General features: G+C 42.6%; 1 protein-coding gene across 4 annotated transcripts in view; it reads right to left on the bottom strand.

Annotated features, from left to right (window-relative positions):
- Positions 1–6690: 6690 nt before the first annotated feature.
- The window catches only part of SGMS1 (sphingomyelin synthase 1), a 421387-nt gene continuing 404321 nt past the window's right edge, over positions 6691–23756 (bottom strand). For all 4 annotated transcript variants that reach the window (XM_073548229.1, XM_073548228.1, XM_073548230.1 and 1 more), the window contains 3 exons: positions 18287–18440; positions 15744–15910; positions 6691–10176 (listed from right to left, as the gene is read on the bottom strand). In XM_073548229.1, coding sequence (XP_073404330.1) covers positions 10000–10176; positions 15744–15910; positions 18287–18440 — 498 coding nt within the window. In that variant the 3' untranslated portion in view covers positions 6691–9999. The remainder of the gene's footprint in view (positions 10177–15743; positions 15911–18286; positions 18441–23756) is intronic.

Here is a 23756-nt window from a genome sequence, read left to right as displayed (position 1 = left end):
TACGCCAGTCAGTGGCTGCAATGGTGATGCATTGTCCCACCTGTTAGGTAATCTAGGGGACCAGTGGGGGTTCTTGGACAGGTATGGCAAAGTAATTTAGGATCAGTAGGGGAATATTTTTTTTTTAATTATTGCTTTTAGACCACACCAGGTTTTTTTTTTTTTTAAATCTCTTTGAACCCTTACATTCACATGCTATGTCATTGTGTACGTGACAGAGAGGTTGGACGTCCCATTTATGTCCAAATTGTGAACTTATCCCCTGAAGAGGTTTTCACATTGCGTTTCTGCACCTGTTCAGTGGCTCCACAGGAGTTTATAATATTTGTCAGGTGCTTGGGTTTGGAAAGGAAAAAGCCAAAATTTGGACGCTATGTTGCATTTACAGAGCCCCTACATTTCCATTGACCGAAACCTCCACCACAGGACCCCCATTTGGGAAACTAAATCACACAAGGAATTCATCTATGTACAGACATCATGATTCCTAATGCAATTTTTGGCCGAACGTGGGAATACCAGATATGTGGTTGTACACTATTGCTTGTGCTCACAGCGGGGATCGGATAGGAAGGAGCACTATTTGGAATGCACATTGTTTGAATAGATTGTGGGTGTCACTGGCAGAGCCCCTGAGGTGCCAGAACAGATGAAACCCCCACAAATTAAACTTTTGGAAAATTTCACTGTACAAGGAATATGGAATTCTTCTAGGGGTACAGTGAATATGTTGAACACCTAGGTGCCTTACAGAATTTTATAACATTGAGCCAAGGAAATATTTTTCAATTACACATGATAGGTAAAATTTGCTGTGCAATATCCCCGAACGCTGTGATGCTTCATATGAAAACTACTGTATGGCCACATGGCAGGGCTTAGAGGACAGAAGCCTTTTTTCTTTTTTTAGACAACAGAGCTGTATAAGGGTTTATTTATTGCAGGATGAGTTGGAGTTTTTATTAGGACCATTTTCAGGTACAGATTTTTCAGACTCAATGAACAAAACAGCAATTCAGTTGTTGTTTTTAATTTTCGCACACTGTCCATCATGCAGTAAGTGATAACACAGATGGATTTTTCCGGTCAGGCAGGTTTATATCATTTTTATGCTCTATTTTTGCACACAAATAATTTACAAAAAACAATAGTTAGGTTTTCCATCACCATTTTCTACAAGCTGTACATTCTTTGACAACAGTGCTGTATGAGGGTTTGAAGTTGGCATTTTTCATTGATACCATTTATTTTTCACATCCAACTATTTAATTGCTTTTTATTCCATTTTTTTTGTATATCAGTATGATGAAAAAGCTCCATTTTTTTGGCGTCATATTTTTATGGTGTACGCCCTACACGATAAATATTGCCGCTTTTACAGTTCAAGTCCTTCCAGAGGAGGCAATACTAATAATGTGTACTTTGTTTTTAGTAGCAAAACAATTTTGTGATTTTTTTTTTTTTCTTTTTTTTAAATGTCTCACCATGTGATCCTGTCCCTCCTTTAACCATTTTAGATGCCACTGTCACAAATGACAGCAGCATCTAAGGGGCTAAGGGCTAATCGGTCCTGATCGGTTCCAATACGGATCGGGCCGATGCCACATGGTGTCAGCTGTCATAAACAGCATACACTGCAACATTGTTGAAAGTCAGGCAGGGGGCGCTATACACTAAGTACTGTTTACACTGCCGAGGATTAAGGCCACTTTATCACAGCTGTTAGAAGATGCTTTTTAAGAGATCTCATGAGAGAAGGTGCTTGAGATTAAATGCCATTTACTTTCACTAACGGACTAAAGGGAACAAATAAAAAGTGAATAAATTGAAAGAATATGGTGAAAACAAACTGCCATGATAACATTTCTAGTCCCTAATTTAAAGTGATGCAATTAATAAGACTTGCATTTATTAAGGTTTTGTAATGTTTCTCTAAAATGCACCGACAAACAGTAAAAACAGTATTGTACTAAAAGCCACAAAATAAGTTACATAACGCCAATATTAACTCGGCAATATAACACGAAGCACAATCTGTTGTGTGATATGCCATGGGACTCAAACAGCAGAGGGCGCTGGTGACCAGACATTCCTGTACAGCGTTGTCTGCACGTTTAAAAATATCTCCATTTATTCTTCACCTTTTATTAACACAAGTCAGATACAATAAAAGCAGACACCTTTCTGCGTCATGTAACACAGCATAACATTTCTAATTAAAGCGAAAAAAGTCCTGTTGAAGCAGTGATTTCAGCACTGGGTGCATGAACTTGAGCATACACGTATACGGACGCAAGCATGCACGTATACACACTGCACATATGCGATTTTAGGACAGAGGCCTGTGCTCTACTAACCGATACTACTTTTTTCAATATTTTTCTTCTTACCATATGTAAAAATGTGGCGGTGCAGAAAGTCTGTGCACGGCTGATAAAAATGACTTAAGTGCGTATCTATAGAGAACACGCGGATATCACAGTCTGCGTACAACATATAAATTCAGCTCTGCTCAGTGTGGACATACACAATACGGGCAAAAGTATTGGGACACGCACACATTACACCTACAGGAGCTTTCACAACATCCAATCTAAACCCTTAGGGATTAGTATGGAGTCGGCCCGCCCTTTGCAGCTATACCAGCTTTCAATCTTCGGGCGAGACGTTTTGCAAGTTTTTGGTGTCGTCTTTGGTAACTTTTGCCCATTCATCCAGAAGAGCATTTATGAGGTCACGGATGTTGGAGGAGAGGACCAGGTGCAGAATCTCTGTTCTAATTCCAGAAGGTGTTGGATGGGGTTGAGGTCAGGGCATTGTGTGGCCGCTCATGTTCTTCACACCAAACTCACCAACCAAGGCTTTATGGACAGTCATGAGGGAGCAGGAAAGAACATTCCTCAAGCTGTTCCCAGCCGGTCCTAATGCCGAGCTGCTGTCAGTCAGAGCGGTTCCTGAACCCGTGCCGCCCCCATGACTGAAGCCAGAATGCTACCGGGAGGAATAAAGTTAACTTATTTCAGGCAGCATGGGTCTAAGTGGCAGCACAGGGCAGGTTCACATCGCTATTGTCCTGCAGATTAACACCATATCGGTAGGTTAATAGCATTTGTTCAGGTGACTGCTTTCCTTTAAGGCTAAGTGCACACATACCGGAACTCTCGCAGAAATTACCGCGAGAATTCCGGAATTCCATTCCGCGGGAAAATAGCATTTTAAATTCCCGCGATTTCCCCGCGGAAAAACTAGCATTTTGCAAGCGTAATTAGCTTGCAAAATGCTAGCGTTTTCCAAGCGATCTGTAGCATCGCTTGGAGACATGATTGACAGGTTGGTCACACTTGTCAAACATAGTGTTTGACAAGCGTGACCAACTTTTTACTATTGAGGCTCCCTATGCAGCATCAATAGTAAAAGATAAAATGTAAAAAAAAAATACAAAATAGTGTTATTATTACCTTCCGACGTCCCGCGCATCCGTTCCCAGTAATCCTTTGCGAAAATGCCCGCAATGACGTCCATTCTCGCGGAATCGCGATGTCTCGCGGTAATTCGCGATGACGTCGCGCGAATGACCGCGAGACTTCGCGATCCCGCGGACGCCATTGCGGCCATTTTCGCAAAGGATTACTGGGAACGAGAGCGTGAAGAGAGGCTGGAAGGCTGCGTGGGACGCCGGAAGGTAAGAATAACAATATTTTTTATTTTAAATTCTATTTTTTACAGGGATATGGTACCCAAAGCCCGGAGGACAGTCTCCTCTCCTCCGGACCGTGGGTACCATCCGCAATTGTTCTGCTTACTTTCCGCATGGTGTGCACAGCCACATGCAGGAAGTAAGCGGAACAATGCATTCCTATGGGTGCGGGATCGCCGCGATTCCGCAAATTAATGAGCATGCTGCGTTTTTTACCGCGAAGCGATTCCGCCGCGGTAAAAACCGCAGCATTAGCACAGCATTGCGGAATCCCATAGGAATGCATGGGATGCTTATTTTTCGCGTTTTCGCGCCAAAATCGCGCGGTTAAAACCGCTGCGGAAACGCGAAAAAAATGCAACGTGTGAACGCAGCCTAAGACTTCCCTACATTTTAAATATCAAGGCATCAAGGCCAACCCCTTAAAAAGAACCTCATAGCAGGGTGTCTCCAACATTTACCTGTCCGATTGCACCAACCATACTCCTAGTGCTCCCTAAACCCAGACATGTCTATCAGATGGAGAGGCTTGATTTATCACTCGAAAAAAACACGTATCTGCTGCTTCAGAGTCCAGAGGTGGCAGCTTTACACCACTTCAACTGCCACTTTGCATTGTGCTTGGTGATGTAAGGCTTGCATGAGCGGCCCAATATCATTTCTATGCTGTTATTGTCAATGGAGGCTTGGCCTCTACAAATATGGCATGAGCAGAGCATTTGTAACTTTACTTGGTCTCCACTTGTGCGAGTGGCTGTGGTGCCTAAGCTCTTCCACTTTTCAGTAAACCACTCACAGTGGAATATTTATGAGCAAACTAATGTTGATACACCAGTGACTCCTACTGGACGAAGCTGGTATCACTGCGCTGTTTAAGAAAGCCATTCCATCATAACTGTTAGTTGGTCAGTGGCTGGGCTTTATACACTGGTGACAAATCATGATTTTTCTAGATCCCAGGTAGACCATTCCCATACACATTGCATTCAGACTGGCACTATGGCCCTGCTCGAGTTGTTTCAAGTATGCAAGATAATGTCCATTTACACACAACTTTTTGCCGATTTGGTATTATTCTTCGGAGATCATTCAACACCATCTGAATCATAATAGGTTTCCAAATAGTGAGAGAGACCAGCTACATTTATTACACATTTGTCTAGACTCATTGCAGTGTGTAAAAGAATTGGGGTGACTGAAGGGAAAATTGTGTTGGCTTAACAGTGGTGACCAAAAGTCTCTAAAATGACAGGTCTCGTGTTCCTGGTAAGCAGTGCCCAAGACTAGTCCACTCACCATAGAGGACTTAACATAGGACAAACTGTTAAAAAGGTTAAAGGGTTATCTGGGACTTTTTGCTATGGGGCCAAGAACTTGCTAACAGAGTTGAGCGAATTTTTCGAGTTCCCTCATATTCGGCAAGCTATAGCACTTACTGAATAAGCTGCAGAGGGAACCCGGCTTCCTGGATTGCGCTGGCTGATCAGCTGATCAATGCCGCAGCTGCATGTGTCACGGCTGCGTGACAGTCACAGCATATGCATGGAGGGCCTGTATGTTGGGCTCTCCATGTATGTGCTGTGACTGACAGCTGCGACACATGCAGCTGCGGAGCCTAACAGATTATTCGGTAAGCGCTATAGTTTGCTGAATAAGAGGGAACCCGAACAAATTCGCTCAACTCTAGTTGCTAACTACCTGACGGTTCTGCCCATCAATTATGTGTTCCAGCTCAGGAGGCAATTTGACGACTTCATTTGACCTCATGTCAACAGAGCAGCTCTCTCTCTTGTGTTCTGTCAACACATCGTCACTGCTGAGGTCATGTTGATTGACAGCCAGCTCATCCTAGCATTGTGGTGAGCAGGCAGTCAATCAGCTTGACAGCAATGATTACTCTGACAGAGCAGAGCAGAAGGGAAAAAGCTGCTCTGTTGAGGTTATGTTACAGAAAGCAGGAGAATCACCAGCAGGAGCAGTCTGCGACCATCCTCATCTAAAAGAAATCGTCGCAGAGCAGCACAGGTAGGAAATACCTGCAGGTAAAGTCTTAGCTCGATAGCTAAAAACCCCAAAGTCCGGATAACCCCTTTACAGTGTGCATTTTACCTTGCTGTACAGACGCAGACCTGTCGGTGCCCATGCTAAACGCCCGTCTAACGTCAGTAGCACCTGCAATGGCCATGCAAGTATCAGAACTGAACATTGGAAAAGGTGATTTAGGATTCTTCATGCTTTCATGTGGGTGGATGGCCAGGTTCAGGACATCGGTATCCTTAATGCGGCAGTGACCACCTATTTCAGCAAAATGTAACACTGTCATATTCTTCAAACGATTCCCGAGTAACTTTTTCAAAGATCAAGGTGAAGACATTCAGTTCAAATTTAATGATTCTTAGTTTGAAGTACCACTGGCATATGGCAAAAAAAGGCTTACGGTAATTTATTGAGGACCCATTTTGCAACTTTACAGGACCTGCTGCTTACATCTTAGGGGCTGATTAAGACTGGCGTTGGGCATGTCAGGCTTAACGACGCGTTCAGTGGAGTACTATGGATGCAAAATCATTCAGAAGCACACGCCACTGAAAAGAATTCGGAAGATCTTCCCAGTGGCGTGCACCAAACAAGAAACGTCACTCCAAAGACTAGAGTAGTATTTCTGGCGTACAAAACGGCAACACTTTTGGTGAATTTGACAGGCATGCGCAGTGACGCCCTGCCTCGACAAGGCCCACCCTTCGCTCTGTCATTTCCTCAGAGGTACTTTAAACTGGCGTGAAAATGCCAAGAGTCACAGAACTGTAGTCCAACTCCACCAAAACATTGAAAAATAAAAGTGCTCTGGATGTTAACATTTCCTTTAAGTGAAATTTTTAATTTTTTTTATTTACATTTTTTTTTCCTTCAAGTCTAGTTCATTAGCGACCATTCCTGGAACACGCTTTATTGGGATCGTAGCAGGGACGGACAAATTACAATGAAGACAGTCGTGACTTAAATATAAATATACTTTAATTAACAGTTCTGGAGACAACGAGGGGGACAAAATAATGGTGAAAACAGACACGCATGGAAAGGTAGACCAAAAGACATTGGAGCAAACAATTTGAACAACATGGAAAGTGTTTTTTTTCTCTTTTTTTTATATTAAGTCAATAATAGAAGACATCATAAATAGACAAAAGACATTTCTGATCCATACTGCCCAGCATTAATGGTAAGGCTATGATTACAAGCACAACACAATTCAAGTGTTCCATTTGCCTTCACTTTGTCACGTCTTCATTTTCAAATCAACGAGTGTCATTTTTATTTTTTACAGTACAAATATCAACTTGTGAATACACAAAAACAAAAAAGAGAAAACGCTTTTACAGAAAATACAGGATATATATGTGACTATATATCAATTATAGATAGATTCTTCATTCATAAAAAACTACTATATCCTGTACATTGGCAATCATATAATCAAATACTTTTTATCCTTTTAAATAAGGTTAGAGAGAAAACACAGGTGCTCAAATAAAAAGATTACCTGACTATCCTGGAGTATCAAAGTCTAAGCAGGACAATGTGAAAATGTACAAGTGGGTGGAGTTCATTGTCAGCAATACACAATAATAGGTTCTGTGCTATTCTTATGTGTGAGGGGCACCTGAACTTTAGCCAAGTCAAGTGGTGCGCTTCACGTACAGTCGATGCCCATGCTTTACATTACTCGCGGAGAAGTCTACCTCAGCTGGAGCAAGTAAAGCATGGCTCATACCACATCAAGCTGAAACGTCCTGTAGGGTTAAAGGAGAACTAGAGAAAAGAACAAAAAACAAATTGACGCGAAAATGGAGAGTTTAGGACTAGATTTTTTTTCCGTCCCAGAACCAACCCCACTTTTGTCCATGGACTATGCCTGGCCTTCAGTTCAACACCGATTATGTTAGCAGGGCTGAGCTGCAATACCACGAACTGCGCATAAGAAAAAAGTGGCTTAGTTCTGGCAGGAAAAAAATAAAAAAGTATTGTAATAAATATCCAATGGTGCTTTTAGATGTGACGATATTGGTGAGTCAATGCACCATCGAGTGCCGATTGACTGTACACAAGTTGTTTGAGCCGATCCGACAAAAGAGGATGGGGACAGAACAATTCTATAACCTTATGGCTCGTGCTATTAGTATTACATCCCCCTGTACACAAGACGATGTCTCGCCTACAGTTTTCTTTGCTAGCTAAAAACGATCTGATCACTCGAGAAATGAGCGCTTTGCACGGCATGTTTACACGGGCGGATAACCAGAACCGAGCGTTCCAACAAATGCTCGTTCGCAGATTACCTGCCGGTCTAAATGCGCCAGTATAGTGGAGCAAAGTACAGGATTTTATTAATCAGCAGAGGATGAAGACCAGCTGGAATCAGTGTATCCTAGGATAACATGGAGCGGAGCTGCCAATTATGACAAAGTGTTGCCTTTAGGAGAAATATGCAGCAAATCTCCACAAATGCAGCCTCAAAAGGCAAACACTACGGCGTTTCAACAGGAAAAGGAGACTGGCGGTTTTTTTTTTTTGGCATAAGGGTTATGTGCACCCAACATCTTTAAGAAAAATTAATTTGTTACGATCTTTAACCACTTCAAGGTTTCCGAAACCTGAAGCCGTTAGAAGTGGTAATGTGCACAGCAATAGTTTTAACGCGACTGTCCACCATGTTCATTATTTGTGTCGCCTTTTCAGACGTCCTGTGCACACCCAGATTTCCCCCACCTCTCCCCAGAGTTTTCCCAAGCGAAGCCACTTCAAGAAAATGTTAACAATTGTTTTCCGAAAGCGGTTTCACCAGCGGTATTGGCGTTGGCTCTGCCGCTGGCACATTTTACTCTATGCTGTGAAATATAGAGAGCGGGCGACTTCCCGAGCAAAAGCTGCGCCAAGGATGAGCCGGTCACTTTTAAGCGCTTCAAGGTTTCCGAACCCTGAAGAGGTTAAAAGAATCCTTTAGTGAATGAACTCCACCCATACCCAAATATTTAGCTTTCTGGTACAAGTGCATAAGACCAGAAAGTTGTAACAAAAATCGAAGAATTCTTCGCAACTGTAAAAAAGCAGTAAAAAAAAATTCTGAATTGAAGTTGTTGTAGGTTTACAATCTGAAAAGTGTCATTCTATGCTCAGAATAGACCATATTAAACAATAAAATATGCAATAAAGTGTTTTCTATACGCGTGAATGCAAAATATATGTAATAACATCTCCATATATAGCTATAGAAGATTTTTTTTTTCAACGTGATATGGAATACTTCATTTAAAATTAAAATGATTTAAGACTGCCGACTGACCATACAATCAAGACGAGGAAGGCACTAGAAACGTTTACAAATCTCTCCTCCGATTAGATCTTCTCTGATATGTAAAAATCTTTAAATGTTATCTTTATCAACATCAGTTTGAAAAATAAATGTAGGAAACACTTAGAAAAAATTCACTTTACAACGGAGGTTATTTCATTTTTTTTTTTTGTACTTTCTGACGTTGCTAAAGATTTTTACAAAACCATTCATTGTCACTGAATTGTTTTTTTTTTCCATGTTTAACAGAGCATTGCTGCGACAGGTAGAAAGATTGGAGAACGCAAAGCTGCAGTCCCACAAAAAAAAAAAAAGAAAAACCCAAGATTCTACCAAAAAAAACAAAACCAAAAACAGTGAAGTGATGAGTGCACTTGACAACGTGACATTCAGAAGAATACATAAACTTGAACTGTATCATGGATAGATTTTAACAAAAATACATTTAAAAAGTATAAAAAAAAAAAAAAAAAAAAGGGAAAAAACCTGCCAAAATATAGCTTCTTACTTTTGTGGGACTGCAGCGCAAGATTGTTCAGATATTTCAAAGCCTTCATAGAGACACTGGTTAGAAAATGGCTTTGAGCCCAGTATTTAGGGTAAGTGGTATGAAATTATGTTTTCCCAAGAAAATAATGCTTTGTTCCCAGACGTGACTGGAAAGACGCACACAGGGTATAAAATCTTACTGTTCATGTGGCTTCTTCATATTCAAACAAGCGTGGCTATGGGTAATGTCGTTCCCACGTGGGCAGGAGATTGTAGATGGTCCATGAGAAGTTGAAGTCTTGTCGGTTTCCAGCGTGGGTCCTTTGGAGAGTAAATTATCACAGTGCTGACCAGGTAAGGTATGTTAACAGAAAGAGCGATGGTAGAGGTTTGCGTTTATGGCATTGACCAAGTTCTTAGCACTTCTGAAAGCATCCAGACAACTGTTTGACTTTTTCAGTAGTTAGACTTTATTTATTAGTCTGCTATATGCCGCCTGCCTAGTAGGCAGCAATGAGCAAGGGAAGGGCCAATGATAGGACCGAGGTACAACACCGTGAACGTTACTTTCAAAGTACTGGAACGGTCTGTACCACCAGACCCGCGAGAGGAGGTTCAATGGCGAAGCTTCTTTTAGCACCTGCAATTAAAAAAAAAAAAATGGACACTATGTTTCCAAAAACAAACAAAACAGTAGTAAAAAAAATACAAAAAAAGGTATATTAAAAAAGGACAAAGCAAAGTATTAAAAAAAGGATAATGCATAGTATATTAAAAAAGGACAAACAATGTACAGTATATTTAAAAAGACACAAAGAAAAACAATAGTACAGGGTGGACCATTAATAGTATATGGGAGGGGGAAAACTTTTCAAGATGGGGGATGACCATGGCGGCCATTTTGGATCCATGGGAATTGGGTCATGTGACACAAACTTATTGAGAATTTCACAACAAAAACAATGGTGTGCTTGGGTTTAACATAACTTTATTCTTTCATGAGTTATTTACAAGTTTATTACCACTTATAAAATGTGTTCAAAGTGCTGCCCACTGTGTTGGATTGTCAATGCAACCCTCTTCTCCCACTCTTGACACACTGATAGCAACACCGCAGAAGAAATGCTAGCACAGGCTTCCAGTATCTGTTGTTTCAGGTGCTGCACAGCTAGTTCCTTCACAGCATAGACAATTGCCTTCAGATGACCCCAAAGATAAAAGTCTAAGGGGGTCAGATCGGGAGACCTTGGTGGCCATTCAACTGGCCCACGACAACCAATCCACTTGCCAGTAAATTGTTCATGTAGGAATGCTCAGACCTGACACCCATAATTGATGGTATGGTGTGGTATATGGGGTGCAAAGATAGTGGGGCCAGTCTTCATCAATGGAAACCTCAATGCCACTGGATATGGATATCTGAAATTTCTTCACGATGATGTGCTGCCCTCTTTATGCACTGAAGATGGCACGTTCCCCGAGTTTTTCCAACAAGACGGTGCACCACCACATTATGGGTGTCAGGTCCAAGCATTCCTACAAGGAATCTGACACCTTTAGACTAGCATTTCTTCTGCGGTGTTGCTATCAGTGTGTCAAGAGTGGGAGAAGAGGATTGCACTGACAATCCAACACAATGGGAAGCACTTTGAACACATTTTATAAGTGGTCATAAACTTTTAAATAACTCATGAAAGAATAATGTTAAAACAAAGCACACCATGGTTTTTCTTGCGAAATTTTCAATAAGTTTGATGTGTCACATGACCCTCTTCCCACTGGAAAAAATAAAGTTACCACCCATCTTGAAAAGTTCCCCCCTTCCACATACTAATGTGCCACAAACAGGAAGCGGATATCACCAACCATTCCCATTATATTTAGGTGTATTCATATAAATGGCTGTGTGTGTGTGATATATATATATATTTATTGATTAAGGATAGTGTGCACAGGAAGCTAATCTGGTGGTCTTTTGATCCAAGACAAATGGTTAATTCTAGTGATGAGGGAACGTGCTCGGATAAAGTGTTGTCTGAATATGCTCTGGTGCTGAGTGACTTCTGCGTGCTTGTATAATATGCTCGAGTCCCCGCGGCTGCATGTCTCACAGCTGTTCGACAACAAACAGACAATCCCTGCATATGTTGCAGCTGTCGAAGAGCCACGAGACATGCAGCCACGGGGACTTCCCGCTTCGACCTTGTCAAAACAGTCGAGACAGAACAAACCACATTCCTTAGAGGGAATTGACAATTAAGAACTTTTTGTACTAATCGATGATGGGAATCAATGAGAACTGAAAACTTCCACTCAAAGCGTGCACAGATCACCAAAACTTGTGACAAATGGACATTGCAATCCTACTCAACCGCATCTTGGTGATTAAACTATGTTCAGTGAAACAAATTAAATCATGAATTTTGATGGTTGGGATTGAGCCGGTACACGGGATGTTAAAGTGGATCAATTTCAACATTTAAGGGTATGTCCGTATGGTGACTTTTTCAGGTGTTTTCTGCCTGGAAATCCCCCTGAAAAAGTGCTGTAAAAATGCAAAAAAGAATGCAAATATGCATTGCAATACAAAAATGACTTGCAGTGTAAATAGTCGAAATAAGTATTTAACATATCAACAATATTCTAAGTAAATATATTTCTAAACATAGATTCACTGTGCTTATACTCAGGAGGACCTAAAAACAATGCAAAGGTAGTTGTACCGTAATGATACACTATGTACTGTGTGGTGTAGTAACCACTGTGTCCGCTAGGGGGCGCTGTGTGGAGGTTCCAGGAAAAAGGATGAATGGCAGAATATTGAATGGTATCTCAAAGTGGGTGGCTTTGAGATGGAGACTTGTGTGTGTGTGATCAGCAAGGTCTTTGCCGAGATGCTGATTTAATATGAAATAGGGAGAAGTCTCCAGGTAACTAGAGAGTTGGGGGGGCCTGGTTACCTACAAACCCACCCAGGGGGTGTGTTTAAAGCACGGTTGTAAAGAGTGTGAAAATGCCTGAAGGACCTGTGATGAGGTCAGGGTCATGTGACCCAGTGGGCGTGGCTATGAATGCTATAATGTGGCTAGGGTGAGTCACAAGTGGTGAATGCAGGGACCTGGTTGGTCCAGAGCGGAAGGTCCCGTGCGCAGGATTGTCTCCTGGCTAACAGCCTGTGTGTGGCTGTGTGTGTAATGGCTGCCAGAGCTTGAGAGTTCCCTGGAGGGATATGGACGTCTGCAGCCTGAATGAAGGAACCATGTGGAGACCCTGACGTGGGTGAGATAACTTGGGGCTAGGAAGCCTGCACATTGAATGCTGCATAGCCTATGTGACTGTAGGACACTGCTAACAGAGGGAAACTCTGTAATGGACGCTATGCTGATTATGCTGTAAAGTGAACTGTCTGTTGCTGTGATGGTTTATGATGGTGAATAACCCGCAAGGACTGTATTGATTTGATGGAAAATCCGGGCCGGATCTGGTTTTTGTTCGCTGCATGCGAGAATCCCCAAGTAAATGACAGCGCTACATCACAACTGATACCTCACCACTATTGACCGATAGCGATAGATTGGGCACTTACTTGTAAGTAGAGGCTGAATATGAATACTGCATTCTGCTATCAGACAATGGGCCGCAGTATAACACCAAGGAGTACCTTCCCACTGTGCCGCTGATTGCTGGCGGCAGTCTGGCATGCGGGGGATGAGGTGCAGGGGCGTAGGTAGGCAGAAGTTCGCAGCGGGCTCCGGCCGAAGCACCGCCGCTAGCAAACTGCAGGAAGCTGGGGGCGTGACGTCACGTAGCTGGCTGCTAGGCTGGACGGGTAGTCGTGTGGGTCAATGCTGAACGACGCGTTTCGAGGGACGCGGTCCCTCTTTTTCAAGGTTACAGGCATTGTCCCTAATCCGTCCTTATAACCCCCTGCCTTCAGGTTTGACTCCGCCCACACCATTAGAATAATAACACGCCTCCTCTGTGGAGGAGCCTCAAGGCTGCAAAGTGTGTGTCATAGAAAAAAAGTTGAATGTAATGTACATGACACAAATTAAGATGGCTGAGCATCTTGCATTTTTACATATTACATTTCCAAATAAACACCTATTTTTATTGGTTACTAGATGTTTCATTTCCATACTCCTTTTTATATTCTTGTAAGCCTCTTTACCTGGGAAAAAAAAACAATGCAGGTACTCCAATATCTAAAAGATATGTACACATACCCTAACAATACAGACTGCATATATTATTAAATGGATCTCAGACCTGATGTACACATTTTAAACTGATCTTCCATTTTAACCCCTTAATGACTTGAGGTTTTGAATGACATTTTATACTGTAAAGTAAATGTTATGGAAAAAAGGCAAAAACAAAATCCAAATGTGACGACTGCGCCAGAACAAACATCCGACAGCCAGATCAGGGCCCTTAAATACGGCTCTTAGTGATTCGACTGCTGCTGTTGACCTTTTAAATGCTGCTATCAGCAGTAGTTCCGACACCTGGTTTGTAATCAGGGCTGTGGAGTCGGAGTGGTGGAGCCGGAGTGGGTATAAAATGAACAGACTCAGACTGCTAAAATATATAATAAATTGGGTACAGTAGTACAATGCAGGATGAGCTGTAAAGGTTTCCATAAGAATTTGGGAAAGTTATGAAATGTCCTATAAATCTCCGTTCTGTTCCTGATCTAAGGATCTGGGCTTTTAGTTGAGCTGAATCTGTGCTGTACTTTACGTACAAGCTCAGTAGTAGTCAGCTGTGGAGTAAAAAGTCAGGGGAATTGAAGAGTCAGAGTCGCTGGTTTGGCTTACCGACTCCACCAGCCCTGTTGTAATTTTGCCGCAGGTCCAGCAGTGCCCCTCTGTGCTGGTCTTTGCTGACAGGGTGCAGCAGTGCAGTCACGAATGCATATGAACACTGCAGTCAATCACTGGGGTTTCAACAGTCTTGTGCCATTTTTGTCAACATGACCACTAAGCTCAGTGATTGACTGTAGGTTAAAGGGAATCTGTCACCCTTTTTAGATATCATATAATGATATCATTCAATTGTGTGTCACATAAGGATTCTCTTAGTACTTTTGCTTCCCCCTGACCCTGCACCTTTCATGCATAAATACCTTTTTTATATCAGTTCAGATGTATGTAACTGCCGCTGTCCGGTCCGCTGGGCGGGGCTTATTCACCTGCTCCCCCTCCCTGTCTTGCTCTAAACATTTCTTCTTGTATAGAGCAAGACAGGGGCGGGGGAGCAGGTGAATAAGCCCCGCCCAGCGGACCGGACCGTGGCAGTTTACATACATCTGAACCGATATAAAAAAGGTATTTATGCATGAAAGGTGCGGGGTCAGGGGGAAGCAAAAGTACTAAGAGAATCCTTATGTGACACACAAATAAATTATATCATTATACGATATCTCAAAAAAAGGGGTGACAGATTCCCTTTAAGTTGTAGTCATGAACTCACCACTGCAGCCTGTCAGCAAAGACCATGGGCAGCGCGAAAGGCAATGGAGAACGAGTAATGCAAATATTATTACAGTATTTATAGCTGGAACACACATTTAGTCCGAAAAACAAAAGTTTAAAAACAGCCAACTTATTTTACTATTCATGTCTTAACAGCTTTATACTCTGTATATTAAACAGAGCATTTTAAGATTAGGATGTGAAACTTTCAGAAAGGATTACACAGTCTGACATGGATTTTTATAGTAAACACTGCAGTATCAGCAGATCTAAGATCCATGTAACAATTTATGCACTTTGCAGTGTAAAATCTAGTCACTGATCCACTTTAAAACCCAGTAGTTAAAACCTGAAACATGATGCCACTGCAGTTAACCCCAATGTCACCCTACCTTATCAAAATCATAAAGGGCCACAATTATTAAGCTATACAGGCGATTTCCCTTCCATTACTAACAAAATTGAGACCCTGTAGAGTCAATCATGCTATAGATGTGAATGCTATGTCCACAACATGTGCACGGATTATTGTAAAACCTTCTCATACGAATGAGGGGGGACACAAAATTTTTGGTAAAAAATTTGCATCCTTACAAGCAGCCAAGTTCATCGACTGACATTAGAAATAATTAGACATGAGGCAGAAAGAAGGGGTGATAGTCACATCTGAAAACGGAGATTTCATGGGGAGTAATGATGACCCATTAGAGGTAGGAGAAGGTATACTTACTTGCTGGTTGGCCATTGTATGATACCACCAGAAACACCTGGATGTGATGTAATAAGCGACAATGACATCTACAGTGTAGTGGTCATGTGCTAAAAGAATACAGAAGACCCCAACAACGCTGAGGAACCAGCAAATCCAGTGATACCACCAGAAACGCCGAGGAGAATCTAATGAAACAAAAACATCTGGAATGAGGTCTGTAGTCCAGGTTACAGCAAGTCAAAAGATTCACATGAAATATTTCTAATATCTAAATACCAAGTTGGAAATATGGACACAAAGGGTTTCCCCATGAGTGATACACTATATGGACAAAAGTATGACACCTGCAGGAGCATGTGTGACCTCCCAGGTATTAATAGAGTTGGCTTCCCCTTTGCAGCAGTATCCACTTACACTTGTCTGAAAAACCTCTACAAGATTTGGGATTACTTGTGTGGGAATTTGTTACTACTCATTTGTGAGGTCAGATACTAATGTAGGACGAGAGGGCTGGGCTCTTAAAGGGAATCTGTCACCTATTTTATTTCACTATCAGCTGAGGCACCGCCATCAGGGGCTAATCTATAGCATTCTATAATGCTGTAGATAAGCCCCCGATGTAACCTGAAAGAAAAGAAAAACGAGTTATATTATACTCACCCGGGGTGGTCCGGGTCCGGTCAATGAGGACAACTATAAGATTAGTAATAGAGAGGTGTCTTACAGACAATAATCCGTGGGCTTGAAGTCACCGGACAATACAAAGGTGACCTCAACCCCACTTGCCACTGCCACAGGGCAAGTGGAAAGAACCGGGCAAAGCCCCAGAATTGGCGCATTTAATAGATGCGCCTTTTCTGGGCAACTACAGACTGGTATTTTTAGGCTAGATGGGGCCAACATCCATGGCCCCTTAACAGCCTGAGAATACCAGCCTCTAGCTGTCTGTTTTAGCTTTGCTGGTTGGGGGGGGGGGAAATCACACACTTTTTTTTTTAAAATTTAGTTACAGTGCAGGCATCAGCTTCTCAATAGAGATGAGCGAACATCGTTGGCTCCCTCCTTATCTGAATAGCTATAGCACTTAGCGAAGCTGCAGAGGGAACCCGGATACCTGGAGCGCTTCCAATAATCAGCTGTTCAGCACCACGGGTGCATGTGTCCCGGCTGTGTGACAGTCACAACAAACAGGCTCTCCATGCATGTACACATGCGGCGCCGAACAGCTGATTATCGGGAGCGCTCCAGGTATCCGGGTTCCCTTTGCAGCTTCTTCGGTAAGTGCTATAGCTATTTGGATAAGGAGGGAGCCGACTATGTTCGCTCATCTCTACTGCTGAATACTCCCATCACCCGCCGCCTGCTCTCGCTGTCATTATCCACAGGAGGCATCAGCTGATGGGGTTAAGGGGAGAATATATGGCATATGAATATATACAAGAATCAAAATTATACCACTATATGGACGCTTTGCTCAAATATTAGAATCATATAGCTTTAAGATACTTCTGATTCTCTAAGACGTATTTCTATATCCACCTAGTCTCATCGAAAATGGGTTAGGCTAGGCCAGAAACGATAATTATGTGCATAATGATTATATAGAGATATAGGACATATGAGATCATATGAGATCAATGCTAATTTGCTATTTGGGGTAAACAGTAATTTGGAACAGAACCCATGATATAATACAATGAGACAGCTCGATTTCTGTTATAAAAACTGTACATCTCGGATTAAAGATAGGGAAGAATCATTTGACATGATACACCTTGTCTTGTGTGTTCTTTTCTCCGTGCACGTATAATCTCTGCCGAGATCCAATTCGGCCACAGACAATTAAGATGACGACACATGCATTTTGTGTGCCATATCATTTATATCAATGGGAGCAGTAGTCCCATCAGCTGACACCAGTCACTGAAGGTAAACTTTTTACCTCCGATCACAGCTGAGCGCTCACGCTGTCATTTGACAGAGTGTGAACCGCAGCTCTCTGACCGGCAGTAATGATATTACCACCGATCAGAATCAGTGTTTGCCGTGCAGTCATGCACTCTAACTTTACATGGTTTGCCTCTTCAAGACGGAGTTGTAGCGGTTCCTTCCATTTTTCTTCAATAATATAATTTACAGGCGATGATGGAATATTTAAGAGGAAAGAAATTTCAAGATTGACTTACCATGGTGGCGTCATCCTTACAAAATAGAATTCAGCGATAGAACCACCAATCCTGTCACTAATATTAGTAATGGCAGACAATGGCGAGTCGCTGGATTTTTTATACCTTTGGTAACGAGACTAAATTAAATGACCTGTGTCACGATACTTTTATCTATATACTGTATAAATGGCCTATCCACAGGCTATGATATAAATATCGCATAGCTGGGGGTCCCACAGCTAGAACAGGGGGGGTCCCCTGAGGCCGCATTCTCTCACTGCAGTCTGATGACTAGGAGATAAACATTACCTGGGTGAAAACCCCTTTGACATAGCAAAAAATATAAATAAGTATAAATGGCACAAATATAGATAATAATGCTGAATTACTTACACTCTTTTATGAACATATATGTCAGTGTTAACATGACTGTGTGGCCACTGTACAGGTAGTCCCCACACATGGTGTGAGATCCTGTGATTGAAAGTCCACCTCCTGCAATCATCTTTAAAATCCTCATGAACTGGGCCTCCCAGTTGCCAAAGAGCTGGAAAAAAAAAAGAGAGTGCATTTTGGTTATTTTACAATCATGTGAAGAAAAAAAAATAAATAATTTTATAATATATATATATTATATAATATAATATATATATATTTATTTTTTTTGAAAAGTGCAAAAGAACGAAAAGTCAATCTCAAGGACAACCCAAGCTTAGCCAGCTCTTGTGTGCTAGATTTATCTTTCTACTGCCAGATATACAATCCACGGCTATAAAATACTGATAAGAAACAGTATATACCCTGGGTCTATTGGGGGTGCAGGGATGGCACATATACACATTTTCCTTATGCTGGCTTATTAATATGGTCATATCACGCGAAATTCACGTTATTCCAGAAATCTAAAAATGAGCCCTGCAGACATTTTTATTTTGCGCTGACAGATGTCCTTTAAGATACAGTAGGGGGCACTGGTGAGAGGCTTCACAGAATATGCACTGCCTGTCTTTCTATTAATGAGCACTTCCTCCTACAAAGCCATGAGCTCTGGAAACAAACCTAAAATTTAGTTTCTGTTTCAGATCAGTAAATTGCACAGAAATACCAGTCCTCCCCACCACAGAGGCTTACACCCATTGGTAATATCTGGTAGGAGTGGAAAACCTGGCTTTACATAGAGGGCGATGGCGCGCCATCATTAGCTTATTGTGAAGAATGGTGTAAGATGCTGAATATTAGAGGATTAAATAGGCAGGAGAAGATCAGGTAACTTTATAGAGGTCACATTATATAACCTTATCACGTCTGCTTAGAATAGGAAAAAAAAGTCTCATTCTAGAAAGAAAAAACAAGGGCGCACAAATCAACATAGTTCTGCCAAACTGTACCCCAACGTCCTATCCTACACCACTTGGTGAGAAAGACTAAACTATCCGCATATACATGCATCACAGCTCTATTACATGCACTTTACTTGATTCTTACCTTTCACTTACCTGTGATGAGATATATATATAGATATATAGATATATATATACACACACACACACACACACACACCTAGATACCTTGCTATTCTATTTGCTTGCAATTTTCCATCCAGGCATTTGAATCAATTTGTCACTTGCATACACTTAAGCACTTTATGCTCATATTTTGTACATTTTTCTTGTCTGTGCTTTCATTTGGCCCATTATTGCATTTGCATTCTTACCAGTTCTATGCAGATTTATTTAAATTATAGCATATAATTGTCCCTGGTTATTAAGTCCGCTTTCCATCTGGTTATTCATTCCCATCCCTTCCAAATTTTAATTGCTATATAATTAATAAAGCTATACCTTATACTATAGACTCTTGGAATCTGTTTGTGTTTTCTTCTTTATATATTTACTAGATGGTGGCCCGATTCTAACGTATCGGGTATTCTAGAATATGTACAGTATGTAGTTTATTTATGAAGATTTAAGAATAATGCAATGAATACACAGGATTTTCCAGGTAAAGTCGCTGGGAGCGACCAATCAGAAAAGCATGATTCAAATCCCGCGGCAATTCGCGGGTGGACAGCACCTGTCACTGATTGGTCGCGCCCGGCCGGGCGCGACCAGTCAGGCTAGCGCCGGTCATCTCCCAGCTGCATCACCGCTGACCTCCGTGCGGAAGGAGATGACCCGCGGCAACCGTCGGGAGATCAGCAGCTAGCACCACAGATCTCCCAATGGTAGGGGTGACGTGCGTCGTTCAAATTCCGCGCCAATTCGCGGCTGGACTGCGCCTGTTGCTGATTGGTCACGCCCAGCCAGCTGCGACCTATCAGCGATGCGGGATTTCCGTTACAAACAGAGAGACAGACAGACTTAGATGATCACATAGTAGATAGTTTTACCGATGTGTCTTTATTTATCCTATATACACGTGGTGGTGATTTTGGTTCTACTCTCACCTCTTGATACTTCCACCGTTGGCTAGTATCTGGTTACTATATGTGTGTTTTCCTTTGAGATGCATTGTTTAACAGTGCCATAAACTAGAATAGGCCAGAAGCATGCCGTGCATTCAGCTCCCCTGGCCACGATGTACATCTGTTCTGGCGATCGGTGGGGTCCTCACCAATATAACAATCATTACCTATGTAGCGGGTAGGTAAGGAATACACCCAAACCGCTTATTCACAATATTTTTGTGCAGCATTTAATTATATTATGGAAGATATGTGGAAGCAATTCTCCAGCAGGTTCCAAAGTCATCCTACCCATTTAATGGGTTTTCCCACTAACAAAAGTTCATTCTTAATGACCACCAATACGTCTTGTTACTGACCTGAGATATAAGAAAATATCATCCCCAGACAGGTGACAATCCAGCAGCTGTCAAGTACACTATAGCGGACAGCTTGCTGCATCAGGCAGATCAGTGATGGTACCGCCATGGCCGTTTACCCCCTTGGATGCTGCTTGCTGCTGTCAATACTGACTACAGCATTTAGATGGTTAACAGAAGGCGGGGGGGGGTATCCAAACTGATACTTTAAGGTAAAAACAGTGCTTAAAAACAGGCAGGGAAACCTTTTCCATCACAGAAGTGATCAGCTGCGATCCTGTGCTGTACTGTCTGTATCCTCTTTTCCTTCCTCCCCTGCCCAGAAGCTGTGGTATGATCAGACCATGTCCCTGCACGGTCAGACACAACCATTACACAGTACACAGCAGGGGCACATTTATAAGATTATCTCAGCACAGGAACATTTAATTTACACACATCCATGTGAGAGTTATTATTCCAAGATCTATTGATTAAAGTGAACTTTCATTCGTGGGACAACCCCTTTAAGATGACATAAGTGTAGGAAAAAGGCGGCTTGCATCTATTCTATACGCTATCACAAGTGCATAAACAAACATTAAGATTATGCTCAATATCTACAAAGTGAAAGCCTGTACATCGCAATCATTGCTCCAGCAATTAAGACTCGTTACTAATCACATTAATTGGATGGAAAGTTCATCCTAATCAGGACCAGACTCTGCATTCTTCATTACAGTCTGCAGATGCAGTCAATGGCGGACGCTGTCCTCTCTCCTCCTTAATACATTGTGCTCCTGGAGTGAAGGTACCACAAGCTAATTGTCATGTCTGTGGCTTCACTGACACCCGCTGGTTCACTGGTGACATCTCCCCAGGCCATGTGTCAGTGAGTGTACCGAACCTTATTCTACCTTGTGGTTGTTTATTCATTAAACAAATGGCATGTCCTCCTTTCCATCAAAGTGAGAGCACCGCACCCATGTGTCAGTGCGGCAGCATATATTGGATGTGCACAGTGTACACCACTGCTGGCCTGCACCAGAGGAGTGATTGGCTGCGCCAGGATCACACAGGAGTAGACGAGACGCCAAGTCCCCGGAGAGCGCAGATTACAGAGTGTTTCACATGTAATGAGCGCTTCTAAAGCAATTTTTCTCTAAGCCCTTGAGGATAATACCCATAACCCCGGCTGTGCTGTAATCAGATCCACACAACCACGGGGTCCACAACCGCACATCGTACAGAGCCTACAGCCATGATACAACACACTGCTCCGTCCTCTCTGATGACAGGCAACCATACCAACGGCCAGCTAAGCCTCGCAGCAGAACCACGACGCCATCCTGGCGAACATGTACTACTGTACCCACAGGATACAACTAAGCAACATGGTAACCTTCTCCCTGGACCCCTAACATCATGGTATTACAATGGAGATAGAAGCAGCAGATGTGGAATTAGAAGAGAATCTGGCATCAGTATGGCCATCGCTCCGCCGATCAGCATTCTGGGAAGTGTAGTCTTTACACCAGGCACTGGACACTAATGTAATACAGGAAAACTAACTTCTCCAAAGCATCATAAGTGCTTAAGAGGGGTTATCTCAAGTTCAAAAATGGGTAAAATTGCAGTGCTCGTAAAAACAAGAAACTTTGCAATTTATCCCTCATTATAAAACCTCCCAGATCTCATGAATGGAGGGATTTTTAATTTCATAGTGTGAAGCTCATTGCCAAGGTTATTGGCCACTCAGACTGTTTGGTTACCTAGGTAAGAAACACGGAAAGCGAGCAGACTCTTAAGGGGGTTTTACACATAGCGATATCGCTAGCAATATCGCTATGTATGATACTTACCTCCGACCGGCTCCCCCGCTGTCCATCGCTGATCGCGCGAGAATGTCCGGCTCCATTTCTCGTCGTCGGCTTCCTGCTGTGTGAGACGAGCGACGCTGGAGGCGGGCGGGAGGACGTCTGGATCGCTGTGTGTGAAAGGTGAGTATCGTGCGCTGCGTCGCTGCTGCATCGCTGTGAGATCTTTCTGTGTGGCAGCTCACTAGAGATCATTTAGCGATGCACCAGCGATCCTGACCGGGTCGTATCGCTGGTGCATCGCTAAATGTAAAAGGGCCTTTACTGCCTGCTCGCAACTCTGAAAGCTGTCTGGATTTCCGGATCCAAATCAACCTTAGACCCCCTGTGTTCCCCATGCGGCAGACGTAAGGAGTCCTTTGGTAGCCGTGTAGGAGGGAACAACAGTGACAACCATGTTGCTAGTCTGATCTGTCAATCTTTAGGCGTGCATCGCCCCTGGCAAAGCAGGAACAATGCATCTCATGCATCTTGAGAAAACCGCTTTGAGTTATCTGTTCATAATGGAAATGGTTACCAATGGTGATAGGTAGAATTGTGACGGCAGCCCTGGATTACAGGAGAAGATGTAATTTTTATATGAAAGTATTAACATGTTCCTGAACATTTTAACCAGCTCATTTACATAGAAGATTTAAGAGATTTGTGCTCCAAAATTAACACATATTAGATCAATTTCCTACTTTCATCCATTGCTGTCCGAATACACACAATGATGTCCAGGCCAGCTGCGGGTCAACAACTTCATGTCTTCACCTGTGGTGACGCTCTGAGGCCATGCCCCATCTCGCAAATGGAGATACCTCCAGAAATTGTTGGCTCCCAGGAGGTTTTGAGCAGGTTTGCTGTGACTCTGGACATACTATAAGCTTGTGCTAGGAGTTTGGGAGGACTCCCTTAAAGGGGTTGTATAGTCAAGGCGTTGTGTAAATGTCCCATTTGTTAGAATAAGTCACGTGCGATCATGCCCAGGTCTCGGCAAGTGTGTGGGGTCGTAAAGTCATCGGCCCTGCTCATGTCCAATGCTGATGTGAGCATCGCAGGGCAGTGCTGGGTAACACCTTAATTCTGGAGTTACCAGGTAATCTGTGGCCCAAATATGGTTTCACCAATAAACTTGGAAATGTGCTGCATCCTGTGCCGCCATTTATAGGATAGGGGAGCACGTATGGGTCTGCCAACAC

Source organism: Dendrobates tinctorius, unplaced genomic scaffold (genome assembly GCF_039654945.1).
Source record: "Dendrobates tinctorius isolate UK_male_01 unplaced genomic scaffold, ASM3965494v1 ptg000156l, whole genome shotgun sequence".
NCBI lineage: Eukaryota > Metazoa > Chordata > Amphibia > Anura > Dendrobatidae > Dendrobates > Dendrobates tinctorius.
Note: the sequence above shows the minus strand (reverse complement) of the source record. Positions and strands in the feature narration are given on the sequence as shown.